Source organism: Diospyros lotus, chromosome 5, assembly GCF_014633365.1.
Source record: "Diospyros lotus cultivar Yz01 chromosome 5, ASM1463336v1, whole genome shotgun sequence".
Classification (NCBI taxonomy): Eukaryota; Viridiplantae; Streptophyta; class Magnoliopsida; order Ericales; family Ebenaceae; genus Diospyros; species Diospyros lotus.
Window position 1 is genome coordinate 38,941,781 of NC_068342.1, and position 18,274 is coordinate 38,960,054.

The 18,274-nt window shown below is 35.2% G+C and overlaps 1 protein-coding gene across 1 annotated transcript; it reads right to left on the reverse strand.

The window, feature by feature from the left end:
- Positions 1 to 27: 27 nt before the first annotated feature.
- LOC127801944 (polyadenylate-binding protein 8-like) lies at positions 28 to 10,777 on the reverse strand. Its single transcript, XM_052337490.1, has 9 exons — positions 10,143 to 10,777; positions 6,854 to 6,972; positions 6,085 to 6,741; positions 5,901 to 5,978; positions 5,641 to 5,730; positions 5,154 to 5,291; positions 3,542 to 3,721; positions 3,255 to 3,455; positions 28 to 534 (listed from the first exon to the last, which is right to left on the reverse strand). The coding sequence occupies exons 1-9, from the start codon at positions 10,363 to 10,365 to the stop codon at positions 292 to 294; spliced, it is 1,929 nt and encodes a 642-aa protein (XP_052193450.1). The 5' UTR covers positions 10,366 to 10,777; the 3' UTR covers positions 28 to 291.
- Positions 10,778 to 18,274: the final 7,497 nt, after the last annotated feature.

Here is an 18,274-nt window from a genome sequence, read left to right on the forward strand (position 1 = left end):
AACCAGAAATATTAACTGAAACCAAAGTGCCAAGCAAAAAGCAAACATAATAAACTAGAATTCAACCTGTTTTTAAGTGTCAAAACCCCAAACAAATAAAACGGCAGCAAGACAGCATAAATGTTGCTAGTCTCCAGAGCAACTATAAAAAAGAACAAAGATGACGAGCAAGCAAAAACATAGAGCGTACCCTCAAAAAGAGGAAACTCTTAAGAACCACACCCAAACCCACACAGTACTAGTTGTTAAGAGCCATAGCGCGCACACTCAAATGTGAGAATCCCGCTTAAATTAAGAAACAAGGCCATCATTCAAAGACAAGGACGCCAACTGATCTGCTGTATTGGCAGCCTGCTGCTGCTGAACATTCCTCAGGACATCCATTGCCTCTGCAACTTTCGCTTTCAAAGCATCTGGCGACTCCAGCAAATGCAAAACCTCAGTCTGGTCCATTTCTAGAAGCATGCCAGTGACCTTAGCTGCCATCTCAGGCTCCAACTGTTCCACCAGTGGATAGAGATTTTCACCCAGCATCTGTAATTGTTCATTAAAGACAAAATTCAGTTTATCCTCTTGAATTCTTTAGAAAACCTTTACCTACCATCGAATAATAGGGCTTGCAGAAGCACCATAATATTTCATATTATTAATCATTGTGCCAAAACCCATAGCTGTCAATTCAATAACAGGAAACATGAGTTTTATTGCTTGGGCATACACTAGTATCAGCTGGTCATTCCAAATTTATCACGTTAAAATTACTAATAGAATTTAACGCAGTCTATTTATGTCCACGCTCATATACATATAAGAGGGTCAAACCTCCACTTAGAGAGTTAGAAAGAGAGACATAAAAAAGGCTAATCTAGAAAACAAGCCAGAGAACCTAGAGAATGTTAAGGGAAATGAATGGAATGCTCTACCCCATGACAAGGCTGAAATATTCCTCTCCCTCCACAAACACCACATAACTGCAAAAAGAACAAGAAGTTGCCAGTGTTCCCCTTTCCATCCCCATCCAAACACAAATCCACCACACCGAGCTTGTCAAGACCCAGAAAATGAATGAAATGCACCAAATGTCTCTGGCCACCAGCCAATGACGTAGCAAATTGGCTGGGGAATACTAGTCTTCAACATTAAATTATTGACTGAGAACTGACTTGTCTTCCTCGAATTATCAACCACAAAAGTCACCAAAGAGCTTTCCCGGAAAAAGTAATGAAGAATACCATAGAAGGAAATCGTATGGAAAGAACCACCTGCTGAAGGCTGCTAACCCAACTATGCTTAACTAACAAAAAGACACACTTAGCATGCTGAAAAGAGTTATGATTTCCAATTCCCAATCTTCAAAATTCCTCATAAAAGAACTAGACTAAACACTGCCAAAGGGGTCAAATGAAATGGCTATTTAGTAATATTCCTATTACTCGCTATTCGTAAAGATCTGAAAAGATAAGAGAGAGGAGTTCGCCACAATGCCAATTATTAACAAAGCCAAATCCTAGAACCATTGCCTACCTGAATCAAAACAAACCTAGAGCACAACCTCTCCCATCTAAAGAGTGATGGAAATGACTCCTGTCAACTAATCACCCACAAAAGACACCAATATTCTCCAACAGTCAAACTCCAAACAAAAACTATTCGCACAACAAAACTTCTGAAGTCAACTACCTACAAGAGCTTTGTGAAGGCCTAATACTTCTAATTCCTAACCTACCTTCTGCTAAATAAATACAAACTTTTTTTTAAACATAAAGGTGCTACATAAACTCATCACTAAGACCTCCCCACAAATTCCTCTCAAATCACCTAATCTTTTTGCAACGGAGGTCAAGATACAAACTAACATAATCTTCGAGGAATGAGGCATATATTACTCTTAACAAGGTACCTAACAAAATAAATATGCAACCCTATCCAACTTCTGAATCAGCAAGCTTAAACCCCCTAAAGTACTTAAGAAGCATTTTGAAAACCACTAATCAAAACAGAACACCAAATAGGAGACATACAAAAGTAAACCCAACTTATCCAAGTTTTCCCAATAAATCTTAAAATCCTTCAAAGAAACTTCCAAATCGTATCAATTTTTCTCAGTATCTAGTTCACAGACCAAGGTTGGCAAGAGACCCATGAATATGGTATTAACATTCATTAGTTATTAAAGCCCCATCAAAAATCCCCGAGGCCTCCAACAAAAGCACTTTGGAAAGACGACACAATACCACCCACAACCTCTTCAAACCTAAAAGCAAGACCTTCAAGATAATTTTGTAAATACTGTCCACAAACTAATAGGTATAACATTTTAAAAATTAATCCCCCATGGTAAAAAAAAAATGAAAAGAGCAAAAAAGAAAAAAAACAAAAAGCCCAAAACCCACATTAGGATGAGGGCAATAAAAGATGCATGAAGATTTCTATCAAAGTGACTCGCCCCATAAAAATCATCAAGAGCATATAAAACCTCCAAGGTAACCACATGCCAAAATGTTGGAAGAAGCCAAAGGAAAATCCATCAGGCCCCGGAATCACCCCTAAAGCTCCTATATTCACAATTGCCCACTTCAGTACCAAATTTATGTAGTCAGGATGTTTGGAGCCCACAGGATAACAAATGGTCATTAGTTTTATGCCATCAGGAGTCTCTAATTATGTTAATATATATAATACAAGTTAGGCTGTTTAATAAATTAAAACAGAATTTAAGTGAGATTAAATTAACATGGTAGCTGAATTAGTTTCCTTAGAGAGAATTAATTTTCATAAAGTTCTAGGTGTTTACGGAGTCTTTCAAACCTACATATACATCTTATTCATGTAAAATAAGATAATAAATTTTGGAGATACATTAAAATAATATACTTCGAAAAGCTTTGAGTGTGTGCTCCTCTCCCCCACCCCCAAAAAAAATATATATATATATATTTATATATATACACACTTGGAAAAGCTTTGAGCGTGCTCTCTCTCTCTCTCTCTCAGAGATAAGCGTGACATGGGTCCCTCCCCAGAATCGAATATCTTCTCTTCTATCTATTTTTAACATCATCTTGACTTGTTTGTAGACCTCACCAACTGCAACTCTGTTCCTTTGCCAAAGATAAAGGATAAGGCAATTGGTGTTAACACAATACAGAAAATATTAGTGCATAAAGATTCCATGCTCCTGCAAACTCCAAAAGCAAATAATAAATAATACAAGCATCTACAAAATATAAAAAAAATACAAGCTAAATGCATACCGTCCTCTGGTCTGCAGGAGAAGCATTTGCAAGGGCAGAGGCCAAAGCCCCAATTGGAATTGGTTGAGACATTCCCGCATCACGCAAAGGCATGCCACCCATATCATAAGGAACAGAGAGCATGCCTCCAACTCCAGCCATAGAAACATCAGGCAGACCACGCCCAGGAGGATAACGATAGACCCGTCCCCTTGGAAGCATCTATTATCCAAACGAGTAACAAGGTAAAGCAAAAGAAATATACATATGAAACATAAAACAACTGGATCAGAAGCATTAAGTGTCACCTGCTGCTGCATGAGTGGAACTGGCTGTTGGCCCTGCTGCACAGGAACACCTCCTCCTCGCCTGCCACCAGGACGTTGACCTTGCTGACCCTGTTGAACAAGTGGCACAAAGAAATTCGGCATGGGAGCCCCACCAGGCCTCATTCCTGGAACAAGTTGCTGCTGATACCCAAAACCAGGCTACAAATTTATGCACAAGCAAACATAAGTAACCAACATGCATGTGGAAAAGCATATATCCACATTCAGGGCATCAAAAGGAATAAAAGAGAACGCTGAACTTGTAATTTCTTTACAGCAGATAAAAGAAACCACTGGAGCATCCTTTACATGGGCAACTTCAACACTACTTCGTAACACATGGATGAATGTCAAGTTTCATGAAACAGATCCACCAAAAAATACATGCAGACAACTGTGTTAGTACATAGGAGTAGCTCCGTCTGATTACACCAAAAGAAACTGAGTCCCTTTTTCAAGAGACAAGATTTTTAGCACCCTTGCACAAACTTACAAACTTAAGCAATAATACAAAGGATAGAGTATGGGGCTTATTTCTGAAACCACAACTTCTCTCAAAATGGCCAGAGAAGAATTCAGCTATTGTGACAAATATCATAAAATTAAGTGTGCATTGGGGTTGTAAGCTGAGGAAGACAGGAAAAACTGGCATTGGTATTACAATTTTCAAACTTCTACCGTAAATGCTAAATGCCTCTAGCTTTGCATGTTAAGCAACAATGGCAGCATTTGAAATACCAGATGGAGGTGGTCTTAGAAATTTCACCTGTAATGACCTTGGCATTTCAGGTGCAGGTATACTAATGAGTGGTACATGTATGGAGACAGTAAAATGGACAAGCTGATATTTTGAACTTGTCAACTGCAACAATGCCTCATTAACCAGGGATAATCATATACAAGCAGGGGAATACTGCCTAGAATGTATGGTAATTTAGCAAATTAATCTGACTTCATAACTGAGTGGAATCTTGCACTAGATTACACCAACAATGGCATGCTTTGAGAAAGTAAAGTTAATAGGATATAATTTGCTATTTCCAATAAGAAGGTACAACTCTATGACTTTTTCACCGTCAATAAAAATAAATAATGTGAGAAGGCAAGACAGCCTACGATAATCTCGTTTATCCTCATTCTGTTATCATAACCTGATATCGCCAGGAAAAATCTCTACTCAAAAGCAATGCATGTAACCACCACAATGCACTGCACTAGTCCAGAGAAGAAATTCCAGACAAGTTTTGACACCTAAGATCATCAAGTTAGAATCACCAGGAATTTCTATGAAAACAGAAATTTTCAACTTTCATTTCACTCTCTCACCTCTTCTTGGTTTGCATGTGAGTGCAAAAGACAAGTAATAAGGAATATTCATCCCCAGTATATAACACATTGTGTAACAGGGAGCAATTATATTCATCTCCACTCTTGTTGCATGTGTACCCCCTTCCCCATCTTACTTCCCAAAACAAAAGAAAGAAAGAAAGAAATCACAGAAATATACTATTCAGTTGACTGCAACAATACCTATTCAATCTAACATAATGCAAATATGCAAAAGAAAAGCAATCATGAAGAACAGGATTACTTGAGGCGGCATCATGGCTGGCGGAGCCTGTCCATAGAATATTTGTTGTCCAAGAGCAGGACCACCAGGTGGATACATGGGCATACGAGGAGCAACAGAAGGTGGCATTGCAACTGGACGCATTTGAGAAAACTGAGCCTGCACATGAACCAGAATTACCATCCATGTGTTTCCATTAATACACAAAACCACGGCATCCCAAGAGAATTTAATCCAAAAAGAATTGATCCATTTATATTGCATCATTTCAAGTAGAAAAGCTCAGATCAGAACATAATAAACAGATCTTTTTTTTTTGCACAAAAAGTGGCAACAATTGACAGTAAGGCAGCATACCCAATATTTGTTAACACAATATAGGCAATTTTTTCACAACAGGGGGTTCCCAGGCATTTTGCACATAACACAGGCATTAAATGCAGGTTTTTATCTGCCTTTCAAAGTTCATCCACAGTTGGAAGCTGAAACAAACACCTATTAAATGTACCTGCAATCTTGCTCTTCTATCTTCTTTTCTTTGTGCATGAGCAACATATAGAGGTTTGCTGACAATCATTTTGCCATTCATCTCCGCTAGCTACCCTCCGAAGGACAACAGCAGCAAGAAATGAGTGAAAAGAGGAGGAGACGATATACAAATAAAGAAGCTAATAAACTTTTGGAAATGCACAAAATGTTTATCATTACAGAAGTAATAATAGTAGTTATTTTATGATGAATTTAGATTTCCTTAAGTCATCAACTCACAGCTCTAGAAGCCTCTTCAGAAGTAGAAAATGCAACAAAGCCTGACCCCTTACTAATTCCACTAGGGTCTCGCATAACCTGTTCATATATCATAATCAATAGAACTTTAGTCAACATTCTCAAAAAATACACCAATGACATCAATGATTTCAGTGATTATCCAACAAATATAAGCCAAACATACCTTGCAAGAAGTAATGGTACCAAATGGAGAGAACAGCTCCCTAAGCTTATCATCACCAATGCTGTCATCTAGATTTTTAATGTACAAGTTTAGCCCTTGAGATTTATCAGCTGCCTCCTTTGCACTCTGCTCAAATCGAAGTTTTAATTCGAGTTCCCTCTCAGATTTCTTTTGGGCTTTTCCAACATACCACTCTTTGTTGTCAACCTTTTGTCCATTAAGAGAATCAACAGATCGAGCAGCATCGTCTGCATTTTCAAAGTTGACAAAACCAAAGCACTTAGAGTTACCGTCAGAATCCCTCATCACCACAGCACTAGTGATTGTTCCAAATTCACCAAATATTTTCTTCAGATCCTCATCTGTCGTTGATTCTGATAGATTCTTCACAAAAACATTGGTAAATTTTGTTTTGTCCACAGCCATTTCTCTTTCCTGCTTCCGAAGGAAGGGTCCCACATAAACTTGCTTATCATTCAACAACATACCATTAAGCTTCTCAATAGCTTTTTGGGCAGCTTCCTCACTATCATATTGCACAAACCCATATCCTTTTGACTGACCAGCAGAGTCTGTAGCTACCTTGCAAGAGAGAATATTTCCAAATGAAGAAAATGTATCATGTAGTGCTTTGTGGTCAATGGCCTTGTCCAAATTCTGCCAAGACAAAATGCATATGATAAACTTGTTAGTGCTAGAAACAAATTCAAAATCCAAAAGGGTTTTTAATATCAGATTAAAATAAAAAGGCTTAAAAAAATAAAAATACCTTAATAAAAATGTTTCCACTTCCACTTTTGCGTAAGCTAGGGTCACGATGGGAGTACATTATCCTAATTGGCTTTCCATTCAAAGAAGTGAAGTTCAGCATATCCAATGCCCTTGCAGCTGTCAGTAACATAAATCAAGATGAAATCACAAGGGAAGAAAATAGTTTCAAGACTTTACCTCCTTTAATTTCAGCAAGGAACATGGCCTTGTGCATAAGCACATATGGAACATAATATCAATTAAGAAAAACGTAAGAAATATCATAAGCCGATAATTCCTTATATGATGGATTCCAGATAACTACAGAATAAGAAACAGAAAGAGCCATTAGTTCACCTACAAAGTTGTGTGGCTTGCTAATTACGTCTTTCCACTTAAGGTGTAGTAGGATTAGTTCTTTTCACATTAAGAACAATATAGTTCACTATGTTTATATGGGCCAAATTACTTCCAAGTAAAATCATCAAAATCTAATCTCATCACAAAGGACAGGAGCCTTTACTAACAAAAAACCAGTGAAAGTTTTCAGAGGTCGCTTTCAAGACCTTGACATAAAGTGTTCATGAATGTTATAAAAGCTTTCTTTAGATAATTCAATGCCATAGAACCAGTTACTCAGGTGGCCTCTCTTTAGCTTCCCTTCAGTCAGTGTGCCATCATTCATGTTACCACCAAAAAAAAGAACCGCAGTCACAGCAATTCAAATTTAAATTTAATATGACAATGCTTGTTCCTTAAACATAATCCTGTCAAGTACCTTGAGCTAGCAGCCTTTGCATCCCAAGCAAACAGCTCATTGAGCACATGTCAATGACAAGAAAACATGGAAAAACCAGGAATTGCATGAAAACACTACAGACGCACAGGATACAAGCAGCCCCATCCCACCCACCCACTCACAACACAGGATGGAATGCATCTGAATAAAAGAAATCATGAGTTCTGATTCAATAGAAGAGAAATCAACTTCAAAATCCAAAATGTTTTATCCAACTTATTGGCATAGACCCCTCAAATGTGCCTCATTCAAGTCATGCCTCATAACAAACTTCGCTGAAACAACAGGTACAAGCAAGGAACCAACAATGCTAAAGAAGCATGGACATCCATTCAGCATGTCCAACTTGTTAAGGGCAAGGATAATTATCCAACACTTTGGTATTCGTGTAAAACACAACAAATGCCATATATTATTTTCTTTATTACAACTTCCCACAACACTTAGTGTTTTAAGTTATTTCTATTATAGTTGATCCAAAGCCCAGATGAAGAACGATTTTAGGTAGCCGACAGTCAGTGTAAACTCATCAGATCAAAACATCTTAAGAGTTATGAATATACCCCACATGGTAGGATTAAGGTTTGTGATTGTTATTGTTGTAATAGAGATTTTAATTTTTTTTTCTTTTTTTGGATATAATCTGATGCAAGAAGTTTATGGAAAAGCTAATAAAGGGCATAAAAAATCTTTTTTTTTTTCAAATGTCTTATTGTATCCATATCCTTGTATTTTTCAAATCACTATATCCCATATATTTTCCTGTATCCACTCTATGTCTGTATCACATTGATGCTTCTTAGTTTCTCATATTAGAGTTCAACTAAAAAAGTAAAATAACCATTTTTCTTAGGCGGACAATTTCTTTTTTTTTTTTTTTGGCTAGGATATTACTATTTATGATTGTGCAACAGCGTGGATCCAATTATGAAAAAAAAAAAAAATAATGTGTAGTGTGTACAATATGTTGATTGTGCAGAAGAACCACACACACTTTTAATAAGATCCCAGGTCGTGTAAAAAACAAACAGTATTTGAATACTTTCAAAGATGCATCAAAGAGCAACAATCATATAAACACATCTTACTGTAAATTTTTCAGAATTTAGATGCCTTGGCACACAATATCTATGATAATATACCAGCATTACAAGTAATATATATGAAAATAAACCTGCAAAATAAAAATAAAAAATGTAAATTACATCAAATAATCTTTCATCTAGATTCTTAATAGAATTGTTAATCTTAAGTGATCAAGATGCCAAGTTGGAAAGCCAGCTATATCATAAAACTTACTCAACTTAACTCAACTCCAGTAGACACTGGACTCTATTCAATGTCCTTTTAGTTCCTAAGGTTTGATGTCAAATGTTAAAGTAATATACAAGCTTTCCTAAGCATGCAATAGAAGAATTTGCAAAGTTTCCTTAGTAGATGTTGCACTTCATTGTCAAACTTTTAGCACCATCTATAATCATCTAGCTACCATTACATTATCTAGCCTTATTCTCATGATTTTGAAAGTACAACATCAAGCAAGCAGATCCTAGGTTCCCTAATCATTTCTGTTGATTTCTAAAGAAAATATCCTCCACCAAAGGAACCCAGCAATCGTTTATAAATAACACTACAAAGGGCAATGAATTAATGAACTACCCAGACAGATTTATTTCCTTGGTCAAAAGTAAATAACAAGACATCAAACAAATATAAAGGACCTTAAAATTGAATCAAATTAAAGATATACAAGTAATTCAATTGAGTTTTTCCTTTTTTCTTGTTACCTTTGTGTTTGACTTGGTTATACACACATTTTCGTTATTTTCCAATCAAGTAATATAGATTTGAAATGCAACAAGATGCAACACCAATTCCAAATAATTCTCTAATCGTTCCAAATTTCAATGGCCTTACAAAAGATACAGCCACAGATAAAGATTATTGGCAAGCTAAAATCCTTGTAAATGACCCCACCTAGTGGGATTAAAGCTTGGTATGCTATTGCTGTTCTCAAATTCAAGCTACATAATCACCTCTCAGCCCTTGATAAGTATAAACACTCAGGGATGGAATCAGCTGTCAGCTACCAAAACATGTTGCACGTTAGGAAGAAATTGAAAAATATATATATTCATTTAAAGCATGACGAGGAACTTGGACAGTTTCAATAAACCATTCAATACTAACTATATTTAGAATGTCATCTTCATCCACTACCCTGGAAAATCTGCATTACATCAAGCAAAAGTTGTTCTTGAGCAAACTAATGAGCGCTTTGCAGTTACTTTTACTCCAACAACAAGCCAACTTAAACAGTTGCCATTAAGTAAGCAGTATTTAAACATTATCCAGCAAAAGAGGTAATGGCTTTATGAAACTGTAAGTTAAATTAAACAACAAAATAGCCCAAACAATTAGACCTTATATGAAAGTATTTGACAAACAACAAGAATCATCGCACTTCAATTTATACAAAGAGAAATGCATGTTCGAGCAAAACACTAACCATCTTGTGGGTTTGCATAGTTAACGTAACCATAACCTAACGATCGCCGGGTTGTCAAGTCCCTACAAACTCGAACAGAGACCACCTGACCCAGCTGGTTGAACAGATCGTAGAGCTGCGAATCAGTCGCATTCGGCTCCAGGTCTCCGACATACAGCGACGTCGACACGATCTGGTTCCCAGCCGCATTCGCAGACTGAAGCTGAACTTGAACCTGCGCCATACCAACAAACCCTAAACTTCTTTTTCCGCGATTTTTCAAATTTTTTGAGTTTTTTCAAAATTTCTTCCCTCTCCTCTTCCTTATTTACAGAAACCGAACCCTAAGTAGCATCAAACAACACCAGCAACTGCAAGACGAAATGAAAGAGAAATCAAAGCCCTAGAAGAACCGAAGCAAGAGTTTCTTTTCTTTTCTTTTTCGATGGATGGATGGATAGATAGAGGAGCGGAGAGGAGAGGGAAGGGGTAGACTGGTCGGAGATCCGACGGAAGGCGGATGGAAAGCTCCGACTGCGGCGGCGCCGGGACGAAGGGGGAGAGAGAGAGAGAGAGAGAGAGAGAGAGAGAAAAGAGAGAGTAGAGAGAGAGGGTGGAAGGGCAGCTTTGTAACTGCACACTACAAAAATAGGGGTTTGGGAGCGATTTTCGTTTTATAGTCGGTGTCACGCTCATTTAGAAACCCTATGATTATATTATATAGAGAGAGATCGATTTTACGCCGTTGGATTCGGAGAGGACTTTTGGATAAGACTCCCCCTCGCCGCGCGGCCTCACCCGCCGGTTCGTCCCACGTTCAACTCCGCCGGTTCACTAAACCATGCCGGTTCCACCGTTTTTATTTTTCACACACACCAATCCCGATGTACACGTGGTTGACAACACGTTAATGAGGATGTTCATTCGGTTCGAATAGAATCAAATTAGGCATACATAGAAGTGAACTTTATAGAAATTTCGAACTCAAAACTAAATTAATAAGTTCGGGTCGAACAAGTATTATCCAAACTTTATTTTTTTATTTCTAATATAAAAAAATTTCAAATATGTGACTCACTTGTATTGGTGCATTATATTATATGTTTAATCGATATAAAAGTGTCCAACTAACATTTATATTTTTTAAAAAATAGCTAATAGCCTAATTTATTATCAACTTAGGGTCATTTTTCAATTTTATGTTGTTTTGAAAACTATTTTAATTTGGTTCTCATACTTTAAGATTAATGTTAATTTTATTCTCAATTAACCTGATACGTGGCCCAACTAATGTGGCATGTTGTCCAATAATTGACATATTAGTAAAATGACGTTATTTTGTCTTGATATTGCTACAAAAAACCAAATTGGATATGTCTGTTAAATCTGGCCTAATGATCTACTCTAGCTGAACAAATTTGAAGTGGGTCTAGGTGGGTAAATTGGGTCAGGTTGGATCTGAGTCAAATCTGGGCAAGATTTGGGAGTGTTTGGAATAACTATTTCAATGACAAGTAGAGGCATGGATGGACAGTGATAGGAAGCTGGAAACAACATCGGTGGCATGAGAAATCGACGATGATGGTGAATAGGTTGATCGGTAGCCACGAATAAGAGGAAAACCTCAATCACTGGTGATGGATATGGGTGTCATCAATGGTCACATTGCATGGAATGTGATGAAGAAAACAACCAAAACATAGTGGCTGATGTAGATAAAAGGTCGATTTGTGGCAGTTGGCCAAGAAGACAACCAATAAATCGAAAAGTCATGAAGCTTCGACGAAGGCAACGGTCGTCGAATGTTTGCATAAGGGCTGGTTTGAAAAGACATGTCAATGGAGGCCTACTCGATCGACAACAATGGTGAACAAACGCAATACAAAGGTCAACCATTGGTGGCAAATGTGAAGACGAATGCAGCAAAAAATGATGATGGTAGATAATGGCGACTGGATCTGAGCTGCTATCAATAATTGAGTTGCAGGAGTGCGATAAAAAATATGACTGGAATATCCAAATGGAAAATGGAGGTTACGCAAACAAGGGAACATAAATAAGACAAAACGACATCATTTTACTTTATAGTTAACATTAATAGCATGGTAAAATGATGTCATTTTATTAATATGTTAATTACTTGACACATCAGCACACTATCTCAATCATCGCATTATTTGGGTCACACATCAAATCGATTGAAAATAAAATTAACATCAATCTTAAAATACGATGACCAAATTGAAACAACCTATTAGTCTTAAAAAATAACTCTAAGTTAAAGATAAATCAACTTATTAGTCATTTTAAAAATGCTAGTGGCTAACTTTAAAGTTGGCTAGCCTAGCGAAACACCCTCATGCTTATGTTTTCATTCTTATTGAGTCGTGGGTGTTTATAAATTAAAAGTTAATTAATATTACTCAATCTATTCATATGAAATAATTTAAAATATTTAATGTAATATTTTATAATCTTTATAAAAATTTCATATAAAATTTTAAACACGAGACATATGATGTCATCATTAATAGATATAATTAGAGATTTATGATTCATATTTAGCAAGATTAAGGATTATAATTGTTATTATTTTTAAAAATTAAATTCTTATTAAGGTTTAGCAAAGAATAATAATCCCAAGGGGCATTCACCATGTTTACCTTATTTGGAGGAAAACAAAATAAATTATAAGTGAACAAGTATGACCAATGTATAAAATTTCCCAAGCAATGAATCATATAGCTTATTATTATTTCAATAGCATATGGCTAAATACATTTTATGTCGATTTACATTTTAAATTACTTTAATACATTACATAATAAAATATCACGTTATTTTTTTTAAATTTTGGAGGTGATCATCACTCCACCAATCTAATAATTGTGCTCATAATTAATTTTTCTTGGCCCAAATATGTACCTAGTGATATTTTGGCATGATATTGTTCATGACTTATTCGGTTTACAAAAATTTAGCGAAATTGGATTTTTGATAGATCATTTAACGTTCAACTTAATCACTATATTTCATACTGAATGATATAATAAAAGCACAATTAATAAGATATATGAATATTAAAAAGTTACGACCTTATATAGAAGCACGAATGATCAATAAATGATCATGATTGGGCCACTTGGCCAATCATGGGCTGGCCCAGTGTGTGGCTGGTGAATGCCCTAAATTATGCCATGAAAAGGTAAATTCTGGCCCATAGGTGTCTTTAAGTGCAAAGCCGGTCTTAGGCCTAGTTTTAAGTCCAAAACCAACCATTCAGAATAGATCATTACAGACTTAATGGGCCTCTAAATTAAATGTAAGCCACCACTTGATCATTATGGGCTTAATGGGCCTCAAAATAAAATGTGAGCTTTCGGCTGGGTCATCCCAATAAGGGGCATTTTTATATTTTTCTCTCAAGTTGGGATGTCTATCATTAAGTGGCAATGGTCAGAATCAAGAGAGATAATAACGAAGTTATATTTTAGTTTTGTAAGATTAAACTTGATTTGTTTGTCTATATCTGAATTATAGTATATAATTAAATAAAATAATATATATATTATTATATTAGAGCAAATCATGAATAGGAGACCATATTCTTGACACTTTCTCCACATTCGTCTTACTTGTATTCTCCCAACAAGTACTTATTTTACATAAAAACTATTTCTATTAGAGGAACGTTGTGACTGAGAATCATATGTTAGGATACCACTTATTACATAATAAAAGAAGAAACTCAAATATCTCATAATTACTAATGTTATTACCTATTTGTTGTACCCTTCTTTTCTCTTCAAGAGAGTTCTCTTAGAGATAAGGCTATAGAGGCCTTTCAACGACTTTCGGTAAACTTTTTTGGGAAGCCTTTTGGAGTAGCCTCTTCGAGAGACTAGCAAAGCATTGTACACGTGTCCCAATGACCATATGGAGAACTTGAATCTATTGAAGCTTGGAGCTGCCGTGTTCGACAGAAATTATCAATGAGTAAATGGAGAATTAGATTACTACTTTGTGAATTCTGTAATAATGTTGTACTTCTTAAGTATTCTATGATTGCCTTTTTCAATGTGGTGTAATCTTGGATATGTGATATTGTAACTTTATGTATTTCCAGTTTATGCTTTCTTTTAGTTCAGTTTGCAAAAAAAAAAAAAAAAAAACTCCACAATGACCATATGGATCTTTTCTGCATTGAAGATCATCAGGTATTCCTAATCTCAACCTTTTATTGTGTCTCAAGCCATCACACCATTCAGGTACTCGTAATTTTCATGTTTTATTGTGTTTGAGGACAATACACAGTTTGATTCATGCTCAATTATGGTTTAATTAAAAATTAATTCATGCTTAATTATGCAAACTGTTTGTGCGTTTTAGTTTTGATAGATTTGTAAGTGGTTGTATGGTTCTTGATATTACTAATGCATCTAAAAAAAAAAAAAGTTTTAAACATAATTTTCTTGTATGGATATCCGGATGCCAAGTTGCACATATGAATGAAAATTCCACACATCCGAATAGAAAAACCTCTTATTCACATGCAACGAGAATCCATCCGGATGTATTTCCTTCACATCTGGATATCAAACTCTCATATCCGGATGCATTTACCTATATCCGGATACTTGTAGCCTCTATTTAAAGACATCCGAATGTCCAACCTTCATATTCCAACATCCTCTTATCCTTGCTTCTCGACCGATCTGAATACCTTCAAAACTCCACTCAAATCCTTTGCCACTACAAGAAAAATCGGTTTTAGTGACGAAAAAATCCGTCACTAAAAACATAAAATCCGTCACTAAATTTTTCTGTGACGGGTTTAGTGACGGGGTAAAATCCGTCACTAAAGAGGGCGTGACAGAATTTTAGTGACGGGGTGAGTGGTACCCGTCGCAGATCTGTGACGGGATAACAGTTCCTTCACAGATTTGTGACAGGTGTCCCGTCACAGATCTGTGACGGGGGAAGTTCATCCCGTCACAAATCTGTGACGGGCTCTACCCGTCACAAAAATTCTTAAAATAAAAAAATAAAAACGAACAATCTGTGACGGGTTACTACCCGTCACAGATCTACGACGGGAGTACCCGTCACAAATATTTTTAAATATAAAAAAATAATATTAAATAAATAATTAATATTTTATAAAATTAATATAAATAAAAAATTATTTTGAAAAAAAATTAAATTAATATTAATATTTTAAATCAATAATATATTTTTAATTTCAAAAAATATATTTTTAATTTTTAAATTTATAAAATTAAAATTTATATTTATTAAAATTAAAATTAATATTTTCTTTTATAAGAATAAAAAAATTTAAAATAACAACAATTTTTTTAAAAATTTAAATAAAATATTAAAAATAACATTAAATAAAATTAATATTACTCACATTCACATTAAAAATAAAAGAAATTTAACATTAAAAATAAAATTAATATTATTTTAAATCAATAATATATTTTTATGAAATTAATATATTTTTAATTTCAAAAAATATATTTTTAATTTTTAAATTTATAAAATTAAAATTTATATTTATTAAAATTAAAATTTATATTTTCTTTTATAAGAATAAAAAAATTGAAAATAACAACAATTTTTTTAAAAATTTAAATAAAATATTAAAAATAACATTAAATAAAATTAATATTACCCACATTTACATTAAAAATATAACAAATTTAACATTAAAAAGAAAATTAAAATTTAATATTAATATTAAGATTACCCAAGTTTACTTCAATATTTACAACATTCCACTACAATCAATCGTCATTATTATTAGTATTTTCATATTCATCATTGTCACTCTCATCTTGATCAGCTACCGGGTCAGATCCACCTGGAACAGTCGACGGTCCAGCATCTGCAGTAGATTGTTTTATCAATTTACTTATTATTATATTCATTTCTGACTGCCACGTTGTCACTTGTTCTTGCCACTGTCGTAATTGCCGATTCTCAGCCTGGGATTCAAGCAACTCATCAGTTAATTGGGTGACTTTAAGTTTCATTTGTTCAAACTCTGGTGACATATGTGAAGATGATTGGCTAGAACGATTGGTGGTAGATGGATATAACAAATTAGCTTGGGAGCCCAGCCCGTATATTCGACCCTTTCTATTTCGACCACTAATAGCTTGATAGAAGATGTCGTGTTCATTAACTGTAGGCGATGAGGACTCTCCGGTACTTGTGGATGATGAAGATGCCTCCGCACTCAATCTTTCATATTTTTCCTATAAAATTAAAACATTCATGTAAATGAATTAAAAAATTATTTTAAAATAAAAATTTTAATTTAATTTATAAAACACACTTACAACGACGGCCCTAGATCTGTCATCAACCCACACTTCTTCTCCTTGATTATCTTTCCTGGTGTGGGTTCTCCTGAAGAATTCAAACTCATTGGGCTCACGATTCAATTTAGTTGCCTGTATAAGAAATTAATAAATAATATAGTAAATAATATAGTAAACTTATAATTTAAATAAATTAAAAAATATATATAACTTAGCATAAGTAATTACCAGCCTTTTTCGAGTCAAGGAGAATGGAATGGACCCGCCAGTGTGGAGCGACCCACCGGTCTCGGAAGCACGATTTTTTTTATTTTGTGTGGCAATTTTTTTGTTGCTTTCTTTTGCTCACTTTGCATCAAGTGCCTTACGCACGTCGGGATCCATCCACATTGCTTCGTCTTCCCCATTTCTAATTCGATGCAAATGGCTCATAAAACTTCGTCTACCAGACTTATTCCATGTGAGCCATATGCGATCATTCTTCTCGGATTGCCAGAAATACGTCTTCTACATTAAGTTAAGAAACATATATATATATATAAGAATTTAAATACAAACTTATATTAATAAAGAATTATAAATTAACTTACGTTAAATTCTTCAAGCCACATCCTTCGTATTATTTCTGGCACTTCATCCCAATGAATCCACGGTTCGGTGTATCGTGCCCTCCAAATCTTTCCCAATTTGCTTGGTGGGCCACTCTCAGGGATAAAATTGTCAAACACAATATATATATATATTCATTTACAAGTGATAAGTTTAAAATAATAAATACGATACTCACTAATTACACTGTTCATCGCAAGATAAGTATTTTCAACCGTCTCCTCGGCTGATGCCAACCGGGTCAGTTGGAATGGGCTCAGAGTGTTGTGCAGAAGCAGATGATGAATTGAGTCCTTGCGGTGTCGGCATGAATGTGTATGGGGAATGTCTGTCTGGCATATGAGAAGTTCCCCTAACATATTGGCCACTCGGTGGTACAACATCTGGTGGGTAGAAAGTAGATGGAACACCATAATAACCCCATGGCGGCATCGTGGTTCCAGGATATGGAAATTGATGAGGCATGGGAGCAAAAGGTTGTGAGGGTGGTGGTGGGGGTGGTGACTGGAGATTGAATTGTGTGGATTGAACAACAGGTGTGGAGTCAGGAGAAGAATATTGCGAACCAGAATTGGCATCTGGAGAAGGTGTGGTCCTATAAGATGTTCTACTTCTACCTCTTCCCCTACCCGAAGGTGTTGAATGTTCTGACATCTATTTCGATAATTATATATATATGAAAAAAAATTACATTAACATCAAAGTCATCATACTAAAAGTATAGGTACACAAATTATAAATATTCATATTTTAAAAATATAAAGGTTATTAATTAGCATGCACAAAAAAAAAAAAAAAACCATAAAACTATCAGTCATCTTCTTCTATATATTCATCAATGTCTTCCTGGTCACTATCTCTGTCATCAGATAATATATCTTCCTTGTTTTCTTCTGAAACAGATTCTTAATACATATCATTTTCTTCTTCCTCAACAATATTGGAGACATCAACTTCCTCTACTAGCCCATTATCATCTTGTAAAGTGCCTCCAAGGTCAATATTTACATCAATTACAGGCCGTTGCAATATTTCATCCTCTTGAAAAGGCTCTTCCATGTTAGCTTCAGGAGCATTTATTGTACCTTGTGCCTTTGTTTTAATTACAACCATCCAACCATTTTTTTCACGACAGTAATCAGGGTAAGGCGCGTAATACACTTGTTCAGCTTGTTGGGCAAATATGAATGGATCATATTTCCTATATCTTCTTGA